A 17660-nucleotide genomic window follows, 5' to 3' on the forward strand; every position below is an offset into this window, starting at 1 on the left:
CACTGTTTAGGTTGGGCTGCACAGCTACCTGCCCGAGTGGCATTCAGGCTGTAGCTGGGGGCCGTGCCGGTGGCAGAGCCAGGCAGGCAGCTCCCCAGGCAGGTTCAGAGCATCCAAACGAGACATGCAAAGTAGGTGGTGTGAGTGTTTGCCGTGGGGGCAGGCTCTGGTGCCTTCACAATGCTTGTTTCAGCCAGGTCTGTTGGCTCAGAGCACGTTACGGGTCTGGACCGGAGGGAGTCAACAGTGAGAGGTCCCAAATGGTGTTACCCCAGTGCTGCTGTGCCATCCCCAGTAAGATGGTGGTTGCATGGAGCCTGAGGTGTGTGTGAGCCGAGCTGAACATGTAGCAGGCTCATTCGTGGTGGTGGCAGCAGGTCAGCAGCATCCAAAAGAAAGCATAAAAAAAAAAAAGAAAAGCGGTGCGGACAGTGATGGAGGGTCATAACCAGGGTGGTTGGTTTGTGTGGGTTTTTTTTGTTTTGTTTTGTTTTGTTAAGGCAGTAAGGAAAAGAGGACACAGGCTCGCTGCTGGCACAAGTTTGGTTGTGATGTATAGGTCTGGTAAAAGGCAGATGCCACCGGTGGTGTTTTGCACGACAGGGAATCGGTTCTTTAATAGTAAAACGGTTTTGAAACGGTTCCGTGGTGCAGTCACTGCCTCGGCAACGGGCGTGAAGCGTGCAGGGTCCATGGGGAAGAGGGATGCTGTGGCACCGTGAAGATAGACGTGCGGTGCCGGCCCGGGTCCGCTTGCACTGGACTCGCATCGGGCACAGGGGCCGGCTGCTGGCTTTGTCCCCTCTCTGCGAGTCCCGGGAGCGGTGCGCAAGGCGGTTTGGCGGCTGTGGCCCCCGCCGCGGGGGAGGTCGGGCTGGAAAAGGGGATCCTGGGGCGGCGGGGCCCGGCCCGGCCCCGCGGCGCACCTGCCCGTTCGGTCCCGTTTCGGTAACGACGAGCCCCCTGACGGGCGCCCGTTGGAGGCCCGGGGGGGTCCAGGGGGCCGCGGGCAGCGCCGGCGGGGGAGCGGGGGCAGCGGGCGGTCCTCGCCGGCGGGCAGCCCCGCCCCCCGCGCCCATTGGCTGCGGCCGCGCTCTGCTTTGCATGTTTACCAGCCCCGCGCGCGCTCTGCGCCAATAGGGGTGCGGCCGCGGCCGCCTCATTAGCATATGCACCTCTGCGCTGGGCGCAGAGCTGCCGCGGCTCGCAGCGACCGAGAGCCGGGAGGGGCGGGCGGGCGCCCAGGGCAGCCCCGCCGCAGGCAGCCGCAGGGGCCGGGGCGCACGGCGCCTCCCGGGGCACCGCCACCCGCCGGCAGCGGCGCGGCGAGCCGGCCATGGCCGCCCCCGCGCGGTACCTGCTGGGCTGAGATGAGCGGCGGCAACGGGCGCTGCGGGCGTTGGATGGGGCGTGCGGGCGGCGGAGGGCTCGCTTCCCGGGCGCGCCGCTGAGGCAGCCCCAGGGCCGCGCCGCGCCGGCCGGAGGCGCGATTTTATTTTTTGTTGTTATTACCGCTTTCTTATATATTTTTTTCTGCCAGCTGGTGGAGGCGGAGGGGGGGGCTCGGTGCGCGGAGGGCGCCGGCGGAGAGCGGCAGGCCGAGCCGGGGGAGGCTGGCCGGCGGTCGGCGGGGGCCGGCGATGCGGTGCCTCGCTCTGCTCGGCCTCGTCGCCTGGGGCCTGGGGAGCTGGGCCGGGCCCAGCGGCGGAGCGTCCCCTCCGCCCTGCCCGGCCTCCTGCAGCTGCGACGGCGACCGCGGCGTGGACTGCTCCGGGCGGGGGCTGGCCGCCGTGCCCCCGGGACTCAGCGCCTTCACACACGCCTTGTGAGTCGGGCCGGGGCCGGGGCGGGCAGGTAGCCGCGGCGGGGCCGGGTGCTTTGTCCCCTTTTTATTTAAGACCCCCCCCCACCCCCGTAATTGCGCGGTTGTGTGGTTGTCGCTGCTGCGGGCGGAACGCGGCCGCCCCCCGGGGCCGCCGGGCTCCCCGCCGGGCTGGCCCGCGGGGGGCGGCCTGTGAGCCGCGGCGGGGCCCGGCGGGCCTCAAGCAGGGCCCGGCCCCGCGGGGGCAGGTGAGGGCGGCGGGGGCTCTGGCCGCCGGCCCGCTCCTCGTAGCCCCGCGAGGCGGCCCGGCCCGGGAGCTCCTGGGGGGGAGGTGGGGGGCTGTGCGGAGGTGAGCGGGTCGGGCGGACCCCGGCGAGGCCCCGGCGCGGTCGGGCTCGGAGATTGAACAGGCCGGGAGAGCGAGCCGGGGGAGCGGCGGGTCCTGCGGGGGGGAAGCCGGGTGGGTGCGGGCCGGTCCCGGGGCGGGGGGGGGCAGCGATGCCCGCACGTGTGTGCGCCGTGCCCGCTGTGCTCCCCTGCAGCGCCTTCCCCTGCGCTAACCGCTGCCCAGGGCAGCCCAGCCTCTCCCAAAATGAACGCGTTTCCAGTCCGCAGCATGCCTAAATCCAGCTCAGTAAGGATGCCTTCGCTTCTAGAAAATCTCTCAGTATGCACAGCTGAGCCTTGGGGGGAAAAAAAAAAAAACAACCACCAGCATAAACAAGCCTCGGGAGTTTTGTCAAGTTTTGCTTGTGGATGGAGGAAAATACAAACTCGTAAAACACTTTCTCCGGTGTCCTGTGATGATATTGTAAAGCAGGCACAAACTGGTGGATCTTGCGTTGAGTTTTGGCAACTTTAATAATAAAATTTTAATTGAGGAATGAACACTCTGTTCTGTAGAGACATGACCGAAGAGGGATTTGCAGCTTTCAATATGGTAGCTTTGCTAATCCACAAACCTGTTAAGTTTCACAATAAAACCTGTCAGTCTTGCCCCGCTTCTCAGCAAAGATTTCACAGGCTGGAGCGAGGTCTTGTATGGGCCAGTGGTCAGGTCTGCTATTACTAAAGCTTCACTGCGTTTACAACATATAATGCAGAGCGCGCTACAGCAAATTAGGGCGCGTGGTGTCAAATCGGTACTGAACTGCTGCGTTGTCAAAATACTGTAGTGTTCTGTGCCTTCGAAAATGTCACTTTTTTTTTTTTTTTCTCCTCCCCTCTTTGTTTGCCTCTCCTTACTTAATATGCAAAGGGAGTCTGATTCTTAGTTACTGAAGGTTTTGTTTACTGAGCAGGTTTCCAATTTCTCCTACCTGTTCGGACTGTTTTTTTTCTTTTAATTGTTCAGGCTGGGTGGAGAAAGGTTACTGGCCCTTTTGCTTGTGTAGTGCTTCATGAATGGCAAAAGTTACAGGTCTCAGTTGTTACCTGCGCTTAAATGTTTTGTTCCTTGTTGCGCTCATATGGCGTGGTGGTTTTTCTGTGGCAGAAACGGTGTTTTTTGAGTGGGGTAAGGAGGCAGGAGCTGCCGCCCTGAAGCTTTGGACTCGCTGGTAAACTGTCTTCTCTTTCCTCCACAGATAAAACAGGGAAGTTACAAAGTTACCCAGTTTCATAAAGTACTTGAAGCCTATCTGGCAAAAGCTGCATTTAAGTGCAAGGTTTTATGGTTGCTTATGTTGTCTGGCTGTCTTGTAAAATGGGCTCAGTACATCCCTGCGTGTCTGCAACATGGCACTGGCCTAATGGGTACAAGTCGTCCTAGCCAACACCCATTAGAGATAAGGTTGCCAAAGAGTTTCAGTTTGTAAGTTCCTTCTTATTGTTCAGGTAAATTGCCCAAAGCCGACTTAATGCTTACAGCAAAAGTGAGAGGAGATCTGCGCACATTTTGGCATGTTTTGGGATGAGTTTGTGTCACTGTTGGTTTTATGTTCTTTAAACTTGAGCAGAAACTTCCTGGCGGTCTTGTTCTGTGGCACTGAAGGTTACTCCTGGTCCCCATTTGTGTTTTGTTCCTGTTTCCTTTTTCGAAGAAGTGAAAAAACAGGTGATTTCTTGGCACTTGTGCTTGAATAGCTTCGGTTGTAGTGTGGCCACCAGAAGTTTAGGGTATGTAGAAAAGTTTTCCAGGCAATAAAAACCTAATTTCTGACCTGCTTGGGCTGGTCAATGTATACTTTTGCCAGAGAAGCTGAGCTGGCTTGTGTGGAAGGGGAAAAAAAAAAAAAAAAGCAAATACGATCACACACATACATACATACATACATACACACATACACACACACACACCCCCCCAGCTGACACAGTTATGTCATGGCAAAACATCTTAGCTACGTGAAGAGAAGAAAGCTTTTCTATGTTTTGGATCAGGCAGCATAATGATGCCGGGAAATCTCTTTTAGCATTGCTACAGGGCTTTTTTTGATTATAGCTGTAGCAGCAGAGAGTCCATAGTGTAGACATGGCTGAAAGAGTGAAAGAGAACAAGTGGCCAGGAGAGAGCAACTGAAGAAAAGTTGCTCACAATTAACCCAAGTTGGCAGTGCATGAGTTTCAAGGCAGTGGAGGGCCACAGCAGGGGGTTGGTATTTAATTTTTACTGCTTCTCTTTTCCTGCAGTCTTGATTTCTTTGTATAAATGTTAATAATTTAACATGGCTTCCAAGGTGTACTGTACTTTTAAAATACAGCCATGTTTCTTGGGCTGTCATGAATGGTCAGGCAGTGATTTCTGTGGAGCCTCAAAAGCATATCCTTTCAGATTCCTCTTTTTTCTTACTTCCCTTTCTTCAGCTGTTGGCTGATCTGCTGCTCATTCCTCGCTTATTGTGGAGGTTATAAAGCTCCTCCAAACACAACAGATTGTTTGCATGGAACATGCATTGAATGGACACTCCGCTGCATTCATACCTGGCTAAATGCGTTATAACCATGGTGTTGGGGTGCAGGGGGAGAAGGACAGGGGTCATAGCAAGGGGGTTATGTGGTTACCTAAGTACATTGTGGTCACGTGAGCGTAGTTGCATCAGACCGAGCAGCTTGGAAAGGCAGAGTATCTGCTCATTACTTTTGAGTCATCAGTGTGCTTTGAGAGATGGAATTTGAATAAAGAAAGGTGAGTACGTTGTCCCAACCGCAGTCATGCTGGTGAAGAGATTTTTGGGAGATCTACACGTGCTCAGAAAAGAGAGGGGTGGCAGCACTAGATCCAGACTCTGAGGGGCTGGAGGGGAGGGGATGGGATGGATGGGAAGGAACTCGGAGGGAGTCAGGAGGACATGACCAGGGATAATTACTTTATGCTTTTACTGTAGGCGGCCATTTGTTCTGTATAATTTAGGTAGGTGTTTATGTAACTCTTAATTACCAGCTGCCTGTTTTTCTGTTTATGAAGGTTGTGATTTTGCTTTGTTGCAAAATAACTGTTGTCTAGCAAGTTGAGGTGCCTATGCAAGAATTTGAAAGTGGTGTTTGTTTGGGTTTTTTAATCAATGAAGTATGCTCCTGATCTCTGCTATGATATTTCATGTGCTGTATGCTAGAAAACATCCATGTTACTAGAAGAATGTTGTGGTAGGGCATGCTTGTACTTCTGTTTCTCATGGATGTCAGCTTTTGAACTCAGATTCTGGTTTTGGGTGTTTAATACTTCTGTTAGTCTTGTGCAGGAGACGAAAAGCAGATAATTCTACATAATGACTTTGCAGGCATCTTACGTGGGCCTAGCTGGTTGAGGGGCTTGCCTGACAACCATGAGGAATGTAATCTCTTCTCAGTGCCTGCTGTTATATTTTGGGCACTTGAAATACACAAACAGTACAGATAATTTTCCTTCTAGTGCTTCTTGCTTGTATTTTGAGGGAATGGTAACAGTCCCTTGCTTTAATTTTGCTTTCCTTGTGAAAGGAGGGCTTGTGAGGCCCAGCTGCCCTAGAGGATAGGCCATCAGGATGAAATGGTCACCTTGGTCTTTTGGTTTTTATTATGCCTTTAACCTAATACTGGCTGCCTTTCGGTATGCTGTGTTATGCACTAGCTTTATAAGATCAAGATGTGGCGGTTGAGAAGGATTCTTTTTTTACTTGTTTCATACCACCACAGGTTGCTGTAGCAATTGCAGAGAGCCGACGATCTTTTTTTCAGTATGTGTCCTATCTGGAAGTGTACCTATGCTGTCTCGCGTTTGAGTTGATGTCTTGCTTCATTTGTGTGAAAACAGCAAAATGATACGGTTCTGTTTGGATTCAGCAGAGCTTGCACATTTTTTTTGTCTTTTCATCTGGTATTTTTATTTTCTCTAGAGTGGTGATGAAACACAGTAGGTAGATCTGAGATGTCTTCTTCTAATACGTCCAGTATGAACACGTAGATATTTAGCATCCGACTACGGTCAGATAAGCACAGTAAGGACCTGGCTGAGGTTTTATGAATGCTGTCTAGCAGAGTTATTATGGTGAAAAGTAAAGATGTCCAGACATGACCCTGAGTCTGGAAAATGTAGCATAATTGCAGTCCTCCTGAGATAGAAAAGCCTTATCTAATTAGGGGTTTGAAGGTTTTACAGTTACACGGTTCAGTTTCTCACTTGTCTATGCCACATGCTGGTGAAGTGATGGCAAGTATTAGAAGGCTTATTCTGTCTTTCTAAAAGCATGCTTTCCATACTTCTTTTAGAAAGGCATGGTCATGTCACTTCAATATGAATATTTCTACTAGTTGGCAGAAATGGCTATAAATTTGTCCAGGCCTGTGAAATCCCATGCACCAAGAGGGGGATTTGAGTTTGGTGCAGCATCCAGCACCTGGTGACTGGACCAGAGCCCGGTGGCTCCAGTGGCAAGTCTGTCCAGCAGATTTCACCTGAGGATTCTCCAGAGCCTTCATGATTAAACTGGATGATTTGCATGTAGGTCTTCTAAAAAAAGTAGATGCTCTTAGGCAGTGTGCAGGAAAGTAAAGTTGTTGTTGTTTCAAAGTTTAAGTATTTTTTACCCTTTTCATGTTATTTGTTGGCAGCAGATTTGGTGTTAGCCTCTTTACCTTTTACTCCTCCCCCCCAAAAATCCCAGTGCTCTGCCATAGCATGTAACTTGTCAGGTATTTGGCATTTATTTTGTACGTTGAGCTTGCTTGTATCAGCAATATGTCATTTCTGATTTGATGCTTACTGGCAGAGGCTCCTAAGTGTGACTTGGGGGAGTAAATACTAAGGTAAAGCCTGCAGCATGGAGAGAAGTTGGACTTCGGTGTAAGCAAGTTTATGCTAGTAAATAATTACCTTTTCAGTTCTTGAGAGGAATTTACTAGTAACTATCTGCTTGAGATGGAAAATATGGAAACTGTAATATAATGACTGAAAAACAAAACAAACCCCAAAGTAACCTCCTCCGCAAGGATCTTTATTTGTTTTGTATTCTACATCTAAGCTAGCAATTTTTGCAGAACACAAGCTCTTATTTACCCAGAGAAAATTACTGGCCTAGATTTCAGAAGGGCTGAGCACCCATACCTCATTTTAGAGAGCATGGGAGCTGCGGGGCTCCAGGAGCGCCTTTGAGTGTCAGAGACCCTCCTCTCGGTCACTCTCACACTTCTCCTAGAAGCTTGTTCCTAAAGATGGTCCTCTTGTTGGGAATGGGCAGGAGTTGATGTGTTTACGTTTTGGAGGATTTGCCAGCAACTCAGGTTTGCTTGCCTCCTTGTTTTGCAAACAAGGGAGTGAAATGGATGGGGCTGGTTAGTTTCAGTGTGGCCGCATGGGACTTCATGGCCAGCAGTTATTCTATTAAGGGATGAATGTGTGTCAGGCAGCAGCTCTGTGCTGCCAAGTTGTGGTTTTGGGGTTCTTTACGGAAGAAGCAGAAAGTCAAAAATAGCTCAAGGAAGAGTTAAGAGAGATCTGTATGATCCTAGAAATAGGAGACAAAGGTGGGAGAGAATACATAAGAGAGGATAAGAGAAGACATCCCTATTGGAAGAAACCTGTAAATAAGGGCAGCAGATATTTAAATGTTATGAGACCTTTGCTAAAAGAGGAGTCAACAGCTTTTCATGGGTTAGAGGTCCCTGGACATCCTCCCCACCTGGTAGACTCACCATCTGCTGCAGCGGTGACCTAGGATTTTGTTACAGGGAAATATTTGTCCGTGGTTTTTTTTTTTTTCCAGACCTCCCTTTCAGGTCCTGCTGCAGTTCTCTGATAAGATGTTCTCAAACTTCAGTTTGAAAAGAGTTTTCTGGTCACGTGATGTTGGTTCTTGATGCTCTCCCACTGCCAGCTTGCCCAGCACAACCCTTCTGGAAATGTGGAGGTGGCTGTTGGTATTTCCTTTGCTGAAAGACTGGCAACGAGCTCAGTTGATGTAGGATTGCATGCAGCGATGGGCGTCGCAATAGCTCACGCAGAGGAGAGGAGTATCTTGGTGTTACTATATAGATACTGTCCTCCCTATAAACGTGTTTGAAAGCCTTTGTTTGAGGATCGAGCCCAGATGTATTCAATTTTGTATTCCAAATAAAGCTGGTATGTCCAAATCGGAAACATCTAGCATTAGATGTATGGGTGCCTGGAAAGTGTAATTAAATCACGCAGAAATGGCATGTGATCTACCTGGCAAAAAGGTTGACCTTTTTGCTGCTTTTTTTTTTTTTTTTAAAGTGCTGAGTTACTGCAGCTGTCAGTGAGTTTCACCGAAGTTGAAAGTTCCCAGTATTCTCAAATAGTATGTCATTTATTTTAAAATACATAGTTGAAATAGCAGAATCAGTTTTATTTTGTTGTTGAATGATTTAACTGTTACAGGATTGTGACAAGGTCAGAACTTTCCACTTCCCAGAAACATATTACTGTTGCCGAAAGATTAGGGGAAATCTGTATTTCAGCTTCACTCTGAATTTGAAAGCACATTCTGCATACAGCCAGTCAACTTACATTATTAAATGATATACATCTTTTACAAAACAACAGAGAGGACCGTAGCACTCTCAAAAATAACAGTTTAAAATAGGTCTCTGAAACTATTGTTGTTTTGGAAGATATTACAGCTAACTGATGGCATTATACATCATGTCAGTGAGTATGGTAACACGTTTTAAAAACAGATAGCGAATTATGAACAGGTGATATCGATAAATATTCTCAGGTGGACTGGGGTCTGACATCTGTGAGGGATGTGTTTGTTTTTGGGAAGTGAGAATATCGCTTCATGAATTTTTGTTAGCCTCATTTTTCCTGGTGTGCTTTTATATCCGCTGTTTATACTTACTGAGTTACAGGCAAGTTGTATTTTTCTTAGGTGGTGTTTCATACAATGTGTTTTGGAGTTAGTGAAACTCTGTTGGCTAAGCTTTGGACATTAATTTTTTTAAACCTATTATTAAAAAGCAAGCATATTATTCAATAGACCTTGTTTAATTTGATGTCCTCTCAAGGGAAGAGTGGTCTTCACAGCATGACAGAAAGAAAAATAAACTCCTTAGGCTTTCCTTGTGTGCTTTTTGCATTTTGGTTTGACATACAATTCAGTAAGGAAACATGTAAAATAATGAGCGTGCAGAAGATAAGAGCGATACTTGTTTCACTATTGAAAAAGGTTTCTCTTGTGTCCTAAGTGATAGCAGTTTTAAATGTAGCCAGATGTTTGTTGATATAACATGAGATTAAGACATGTAAAGTCTGTTGCTGAAATATGATGCCCAGTGTGAATCAGTGTTGGGTATTTTTGTTGTTGACGTTGTTCAAATCTAGTTGATAAATACAGGTGTAATTAAATGTCTTGTTTTAGTTACCTGTAGGTAGTTCAGACAAAGGTTGGTGATTTTTTGACAACTCAGCCTTGAGATTTTAGCATGGTGAAGATATAACTGAAGCAAGTTTTGAGTCTGAAACTTTCTTGTGCATTTTTTGAGCTGAAGTTAAGAAAATACTGAAGTTAATTGTTTTCTTAAGTTTTGCAATAGTTTTCCTACCTCTGAAGAGCTCTTAATCACTTTTTTAAGAATACAGTATCTAATTCCTTTAAACTTTATGCTAAAAATGCAGGAGGAGCCTCAAACCATCAGTGTGGTCTGGAAGAAGGGATACAAATTATGCAGAAGGTGTTGTCTTTGGGGCTGAAAAAAAAAAGAGATTTTACTTTTCTCTTGAGGAGAAGATGGAGAAGAATCCCAAGTCAGGTGAAGTTGAGAGCACTCTGCAGAGCACCCTGAGAAGTCAGGCCCTCAGAAAGTAAACAGCTGTTCTTGCAGCTCTCAGCTGCGTGTTTTCTTCCTAAAATATAAAGACTTTTTTTTTTTTTTTTTTTTTTTTTAAGCGGAGTACCCCTCCTCCTTGTCTCTCCCCAACCAATCCTGGAGGAATGCTAGGTCTTGCAAGGACTTTTTTTCACCCTAAAGTTCTTGAACAAATGTGTTTGGACTTTTAAATGGTACACAATTAGCAGTGAATCATAATGGATGTGCAATTTCAGAGGTATGCAGGGGAGGCCTAAACCTGTTTAATTTAGCTTAATAATGCTGCAAATGTAGTTGTGTATTTTATAACCTTGTTCTGTGAAAATGTGTTTTTGTTTGCAAGTTTTCCCATTACCTTCTTGACATCTGCATGGTTACAGATGAATAGCCTGACCCAGCGCCCCAGCGGGGAGAGCGGCGTGGCTGTGCTTTCAATAGGCATGTCACTGACAAAGGAAACATATGGAATATTTCATTCCCGTCTTTGCAAGTGGTGTAGGGGGCTGTAAGTGCGGAGGGCTGGGGGCTTCAGACTTCATGGTAGATCCATAAACTAGCCACAAGGTTTGCTGTGAGCCATTAAAATGCTCTTGCTGAAGGTGGTGTACTTTGCATGGTGCTGTGTTTTGCCATGGGACTGGAACCCCAGCTGTAGAGCAAAGCCATTTTGGCGCTGCAGTATTAACAATGTGGCCATGCAGTAGAGTTCACCATGGTTGCCTTTCGTTCTTTCCGATATGTAATGTTAAGTGTTTCGTTTTCTGAACAGTTTGGGCGCTGTGGTGGGTTGGTATTTGGTGTTCAGTAGGTGCGGAAGATGCGAGCGCAGGGGCAGGGGTCCCGCTGGAATGTGCCTTGAGGTCTGTCTCCTCCTATGCCCCTTACTTCCCCTTTCAGAGCACAAAATGGGAGCAAATTGTTCCCCATCATCCAAACAGGACACCACGGTGTGTTAGCTTGGGAAGTGAGAGTTTTTCCCTGCACGCAGGGCTTTGTGGTTGTGGCAGGAAAGCAGGGATGGTTTGCTCCCATTGCAGCACCGCCTTGAAGGAGATGGTGGGAGTTGGGAGAGGACATTTGGGGAAGCTTGCTGCTCCATGTCTGTTAAAAGGACTTGGTGGTGCCTAGCTTCAGACGTTTCTTTGTTAACTAAAATGTCATGTAAGGGATGTCCTGGCTATCCTTTTAAGAATTCCATTTCTTAATGTTTTTTAAAAATAACTCTTACTTCAGAAGTCTCCTTGCTGTTTTTCTAAATGCTGATCCTGGTCAGTAGTGGATGTAGTTGGTTTATCTGGGAAAGCGAAGGGACAATGAAACCTGTGACTTTGGTGCACAGGCCTCTTCTTTGGGGCAGAGTGTTTTTCTGTGCAGAAACCTGCCTGGTGTTCTTTGCTAGGTGGAACTGGTGGGTCTGGGCAAGGTTTCCCAGACTGGGAAATATGCTTGTAGCACTCTCAGCAGTTCTCTGAGCTGCTGCTGCAGGTTGGGAGCCCTTGAACCTACTGAAGGGAGCCCCGTGTGGCTTGGAAGATGGATGCATTTAGGCCCAGACCTACACATTCTGTAAGGGAAATTCTGCAAAGCTGTCACCAGCAGCAATCTACGAACAACTCCTTCATCTCTCAGTTGCAGTTTCACTCAAGCGGCTGCCCTCCTGAAGCGCTAAATGCTTACCCTGCTGTGTTTCCTTGGGGTCTTGGTGGCCTTCATGGAATTAGAGGGGAGAAAGCTGAGCTGAGCAGAGACAAGGATATGGTCCTGTGTAAGGGGCCCTGCCCTGAGAACATAGTTGCTGGTGGATTGGACCTGGACAGGCTTCTACCTTTTGGTATGCTTTTTACTGCTGTTGGTTTTAACACTTGTTTTTTCTGTGTGTGTGCGTGTTTTTTTTTTAAATAAATAAATGTATGTGCTAATATTGACCAAACTGTTAATATTTTACAGAACTAGTGTGAGTCTTGCTAGGTGTAGCAAATTCAAGGGCAAATCTGCTGGCTCTGTGCTAAGTATTTAGTGGAGGCATTAAATCTCTTCAATATTCAGGTCAATCATTTTTTAGAATTGACTTGCTCTTGCTTGACATCTAGTTTTCAAAAATTTCAACTAGCTTGTTTACATGTGTGAGCTTTTTTTAACCTGTTTCTTGCAAAGACCAAAAACAATCATTATCTTGGTGTTTAGGAGTTTTAAGCAGTGTTTTGATCTATTTTGAACATAATAAATGGCAGTTGTTTATTATTTCAGCAGAAGCCTCTGCAATTGTGCAGCAATGCCAGTTTTTCCTCCATAAAAAACCCAATCTTTCAACTGTCCTCAGTAATTATACCAGTCAAATCTACAACATGTTCAAAAGCGAAGGCTATTGTTTACATGACAATATATCATAAATCCTGCTTAGGAGTAGGAGTGTTTCCACTGTCATTGTCTCTTCACTCACATAAGGTGATATTTTTTCCCCCTAATAAGTAACTATGTCAGTAGGAGAAATTCTGTAACACGCATCAGATTGATGCATATTTCTAGATACCCTGGATATTTATCTTGCCAAATATATTCCCCCTTCAAGCAAAATGCATCACCTGGTCTCAGTTGATTCAGTGCTGTCCGGAACAGAGAATAATGGAATAAACATAAAAAATATTCCTCCTTAGTACCATTTTTCAGTGGATTTGGTGTCCGGTCTGATTTATTCTACTATAAAAGGGTCAGATTGATCTTGTAGAATCCTTTGCTGTGCAAATTGCTCTGCCTACCAGTTTGTCCTTTGGCGGAGCAGACAGGGACAGTTTCATGTCTGTCCTGCCAGTGCCTGGCAGGAGACACGGCTCAGGGCTTGTTTGTATGGAGCCGCTGAGGCCCTTTGGGCTTTTCTGTGTAAGGTATTTGGGATGGCTGGGGAGCTTTGTGCAGTTTGATCTTGGACTGATCTTGTTTGCTGTCTTAATGTCCATGCCAGGCTAATAATTTTTTTGGCCATTGTTACTGTAATAAATATAATAGAAACAAATGCTTCAAACCATAAGGCATGTAATGTGCAAGTAATCACCAAGTTGAGAATTTATGCCATACCATGGCAATATGAAATCTTCTATGAACTTCAGTTATGCTGGTGGAGAATATGTAGTTATAAATGTCCCAGGGCACGGAAGGGCAGGGTTTAGTTCACGTGCTTTGTTGCCTAGTGACTGTGAGATGTGTGCTTGACCGCTTGGGACTTGGATGTCGTGCCTGTACAGTCCAGCAGCCTGCTTGGCCAGAATACACATACTGCCAGAGGTTCCTCTTGCCCTTCTGGTTTGGGGCTGTTCTATACAACACTGTGCAAAGTTGTGGGGGTGTCTGTTTTACTATGTCTGATAAAATCATGTTACACTCACTGGAGTACCCCGCATTTGTTGAGAGTACAGCTGGACTTTGATCTTTTTTTCTACAGTCTTGGAGTAGTAAATATTAGTCACGGCAAAAATGGGTATAGAGTCACCTGCATGGAGCTGGATCTGTGGAATGGCTGAACAAGGAACAGGTACTGTTCTGAATTTTAGCTGGCTTTTTTAAAGTGACACCTTGCGCCTATTTTACTGCCCTGTTCGTGTGTCACAGCATTCAGGACTGATGGCACCGCTGAGGCGTTATTCCTGTTCCAGAGTACTTCTCTTCAACAGGCACTAGTTGAACATAGGAGTTTCACTGATGACTCCTGCTCAACCAGTCCCTGGGTGGTTTTTCACACCTCAGAGGTACTGGGGAAGCTGAGAGTTCCACAGTGTGTTTCTGACGCATGTATGTTTTTGGAAAAAAACTGCTTCTTTGAAAAGGTGGTAACACTAGTTGCATTATGCTGTTACAGAGAAAAAGGAAGAGAAGTAGATAGTGGTGCAGTCACTCATCCCATGTGCTAAGTAGCTTTTAATTGTTGGTGCCCTTCTTAAATTCTTAAAAAAAAAAAAAAAATAATTCTGATTTTAGGAGAACAGATGAATCACAATGTGAATCAACAGTGAAAATGCAGAGGTATTTTTGCGTATGACCGTTTCCAGTGTTACGGAAGTCCTTTGCATCTCTGATTTAAAGGGAGAAGAAACATTGAGTAGCAGCACCCTGCTGCACGGTTTGAGCCCTGACTGTGCTTACATTGCAGTGCAAACCTTGTGTATGTTAGCGGTGCGGTTTCCTGCCCAAACACCACCTGCTTAGCTCTGTTGTACATCGATGGAAATCTCTTGGTATGTAGAGATATCCAGCTTTGAAAGTTAATCTAAGGGCTTTGCTAAAAGGGTTAAGAGACAAGTTACAAAGTTTTAAGATTTGATAAAGGAGGCAGAAGGGTTCTTGAAGCAGAGCAGTGCTAGTGAATGCTTCCTTTGAGGCTGATAGCAGATCTCTTTAACAATTCATATCTGCAAAATTATTGGGAAAGCCTTAAGGCCTGTCTATGTTATACATGTTGCTTCTCTGCTTTAGGAACTCAAATGCACAAGCATGGCCTTAAGTGGGATTGCTCCTTAACCTGTTGTAACAAAGTAGGCTCTTTTTGGTTTAGATCTCCCTGAAGGGCATAGGATGTTAGAAACATGGAGTATTGCTTGGTAGTTGCTTTATATTTTAAAGCAGTTAGCACATAGTATATCACCAGAGGATATGTGCAGATCAACCAAGCTTCAGCAGGTAACATCCAAGAGTGTGTGCAATTAAAAACGCAGACAACCCCTCCTCTGCTGCCATCTTCCCAGCAGCAACAGTGCGTTGCTGGTGACTCAGAAAGGTTCTTTTCCCCCCGATATGCAACTCGGAAGGGGAACATTCTGTTGCAGGTTTTCTTCACTGGCTTTTCAGGGTTGTGCAAATTACTTGCATTAAGTTTTCACAGAATAGCCCAAGGCTTTTGAGGAAGGAGTAGAAACTCATCACACTGTTCCCATGGTGCATTCGTTTAGACAAGGCAATTTCCAAAACACTGGCAGTCGAAGCACAAGAGACACCTTAAACGGTGAAAATATTTGTCATATTTTAAGCTTTTTTATCTGTTGAAAGATAATATCTGTGGAGAGATTAATGAGCAATAAGTAAACTATGTTGGATCCAGGCTTGCAGAATGCTGTTTAACTGCTTTAGGTTTCAGCACACTCATTTAATTACTGGGTTACTGAATGTTTTCTCCTCTGAGGGGGGGTTATGTGCGTGTAAGTGTAGGGAGAACATGTACATCTATACAAAGAACTGTGAATGAAGTTTGGGGATACTGCCTTCGTGTTGCCTAAACAATCCTGCTTTAGATTACCCCCTGCCTTAATTTCCTTTCAGGAAGATTGTAGATAGGCCTTGCCATCACTCACACTCTGTTGCTTCTGTTGCTTCAGTGTTCACTTCCCCTATGTGATTTAACATGCACAAGCTTAATTATTCTTTTCTGACCTAGGGAGAGATTTCCTTCCAATAATTACCTTCACTGCCCTTTACCCTTCTGCACATTAGTTTGTTTGGAGAAACATAGTCGCTTGGTAAGCAACTCCAAACAAGGCAGTGCCTGGAGCTGTCTTGGAAACATAATTTATACCTTTTACATAGCATGTTAAACTTCAGTTTGCTGAAACTTGGCTGCTAGATGTACTGAATTAGCAAGCTCTAAACGTTTCTCCTGTAACTAGAGGTGGTATGAGTTAAGCAGAAAATCACCAGTTTACCCTGTGCTTGGACACTCTAGTAGGGTGATACGGGTAAAAAGGAAAGGATGTTTAAGTTAGCAAATAACATCCCTTGATTCAACCATTTCTTTCTACTAGCAGCTGCTGTTTAGTCATACACTATTTAAATGTCAGAAGAGAATGACTCCTTATGAGACGAATGTGATGCAATGCTGCAGACTGATTGCTGCTGTGATAGCAAAGAAATGCATATTTAATCTTGTAGAAATTTCTCAGGATTATATCCTTATGATTGCTCCTTGTGCTGTCCTTCCTAAAACATAGCATGGAGGAAAGAAAAGAAAAGATGAATAGTAAAGACCAACAGGAATAGAATGTGTAAGTTCTTCATTAAAAATCTTTTTCCTTTTTAGTCGATGGTAGTTAGAGGAGGTATGACTGATCATTTCTTGGAATGGGTGGTACAGAATTAGGTCTGAAAATTGTCTTCTGCAGTTTACATTGATTTTGTGTAGCATACAGATTAATCTGATGTGTCAAAGGGATGAGGATGCTTCCTTCTCTGTCACATTTACTGTATATAGTCCTTACGTTATTATAACTATTTTGTGGTAAATATAATGAAAAGTAGCAAAAGGTTCCATTTTGGACCTCTGAATATTTAGTGCTCTTATTGAGATGGAATATTAACTCTACTGTTAATTACTTGGTAAGTAAATATATTTGTAAAATTGACAGTTTTTATGTACGTGGAAAAAATTTCTTTTGAAAATGACAAAGCTATGTATGTTTTTAAACTACACTGCCTTCTTTGTTATATCCTGATGTTTGTTTAAACACAGACAAAAAGTGATAGTGTTTCAAATGTTTTCTCATCTTTTATTTTAAGCTTGTCTCTTAAAGGTTTAATCTCTGATCTGTTAAGGGATTACTTGTCCTGTCAACAAAAAGTTAAAATAAATTACTATATCTGCTTTATACTTGCCAGATTTAATAGTGAGTATAAGATGTATTGGTATTTATTGTGGGATATGACAGTAAAACTTCAGAGCACTACTTCATTTCTGGTAGCTTAAATATTGGTGTTAATAGATGTATTGTTATTAAAAATGAAAAGGTGTTATGGTTTGTCAGTTTCAATAAAAACCTTTGCCCTCTCTCAACTTCCAGGGTTTTTCTTTGTTTTTTTTAATAATATCTTCACAATTTTGCTGCTGATAGATTGGAAAAATTGATGTGTTGATGGTAGTAAATGAAGAAGTTGGTAATGGGGAAAACAGGGTGTCAGTAGCACTAAGGTGTCTTTATTAGAGGTAGGTTTCAAGCTGTGTGGTGAGTTTTACTGGCCCCAGTTTACTGTTTCAGCAAAACCCATAGTCTTTCAAGGCAGAAGAAACCAGGCTTCTTTGCAACGAACAAGAAAAAACAGATCTTTTTATTAACGGAGCTTGGGAGGGGTATTCTTTGTCCCCTTGCATCCATTATAGTAGTCTTCACCGCAACATAGATTTATGTGTCAAAAAGGAATTTACATTGACTGGTGGCCTTCAGGGAAGAGCTAGACTGTATTTCCTTGGCTGTAGGGTGGCTCTGATGAAGTAAAAATACACCCAAGTTTGTTGTGTGGAGATAGCCAGGGAGGCGAGGGTTCACAAGTCTAATTTTCTTCTTGGAGTTCATCTGTAAAGTGCATGTTGCCAGACAATGCATGTGCTGTTTCTGTCTACAAGCAGGCTAGAAATCTAGGTGGATTCCTTGATTGCCTTTTGTGGGTTGCTTACTTTTACATCACACGCGCATCAGAAGTGTTTATATAAAAAATTGATCCTGTGTACATGATTAAACTTGACAAGGCTTAATCTCTGTTGCTAAGAGTGTGGGCTTGATAGTTAATGTGGTAGGTCTTTGTTTTTCATGTAAATACTTGTAATGTTCTGTTTGCATTAAGTATG

General features: G+C 45.1%; 1 protein-coding gene across 3 annotated transcripts in view; it reads left to right on the forward strand.

The window, feature by feature from the left end:
- Positions 1 to 1208: 1208 nt before the first annotated feature.
- LGR4 (leucine rich repeat containing G protein-coupled receptor 4) overlaps positions 1209 to 17660 on the forward strand; it is an 81528-nt gene continuing 65076 nt past the window's right edge. The window contains exon 1 of one of the 3 annotated variants that reach the window (XM_055814019.1): positions 1209 to 1825. In XM_055814019.1, the coding sequence (XP_055669994.1) occupies positions 1641 to 1825 (185 nt within the window). In that variant the 5' untranslated portion in view covers positions 1209 to 1640. Of the gene's footprint in view, positions 1826 to 4896; positions 4947 to 13352; positions 13590 to 17660 lie in introns of those variants that run through there. The other 2 variants (XM_055814021.1, XM_055814020.1) reach the window with 2 other exon arrangements.

The sequence above is a fragment of the Falco peregrinus genome, chromosome 9 (assembly GCF_023634155.1).
Source record: "Falco peregrinus isolate bFalPer1 chromosome 9, bFalPer1.pri, whole genome shotgun sequence".
Classification (NCBI taxonomy): domain Eukaryota; kingdom Metazoa; phylum Chordata; class Aves; order Falconiformes; family Falconidae; genus Falco; species Falco peregrinus.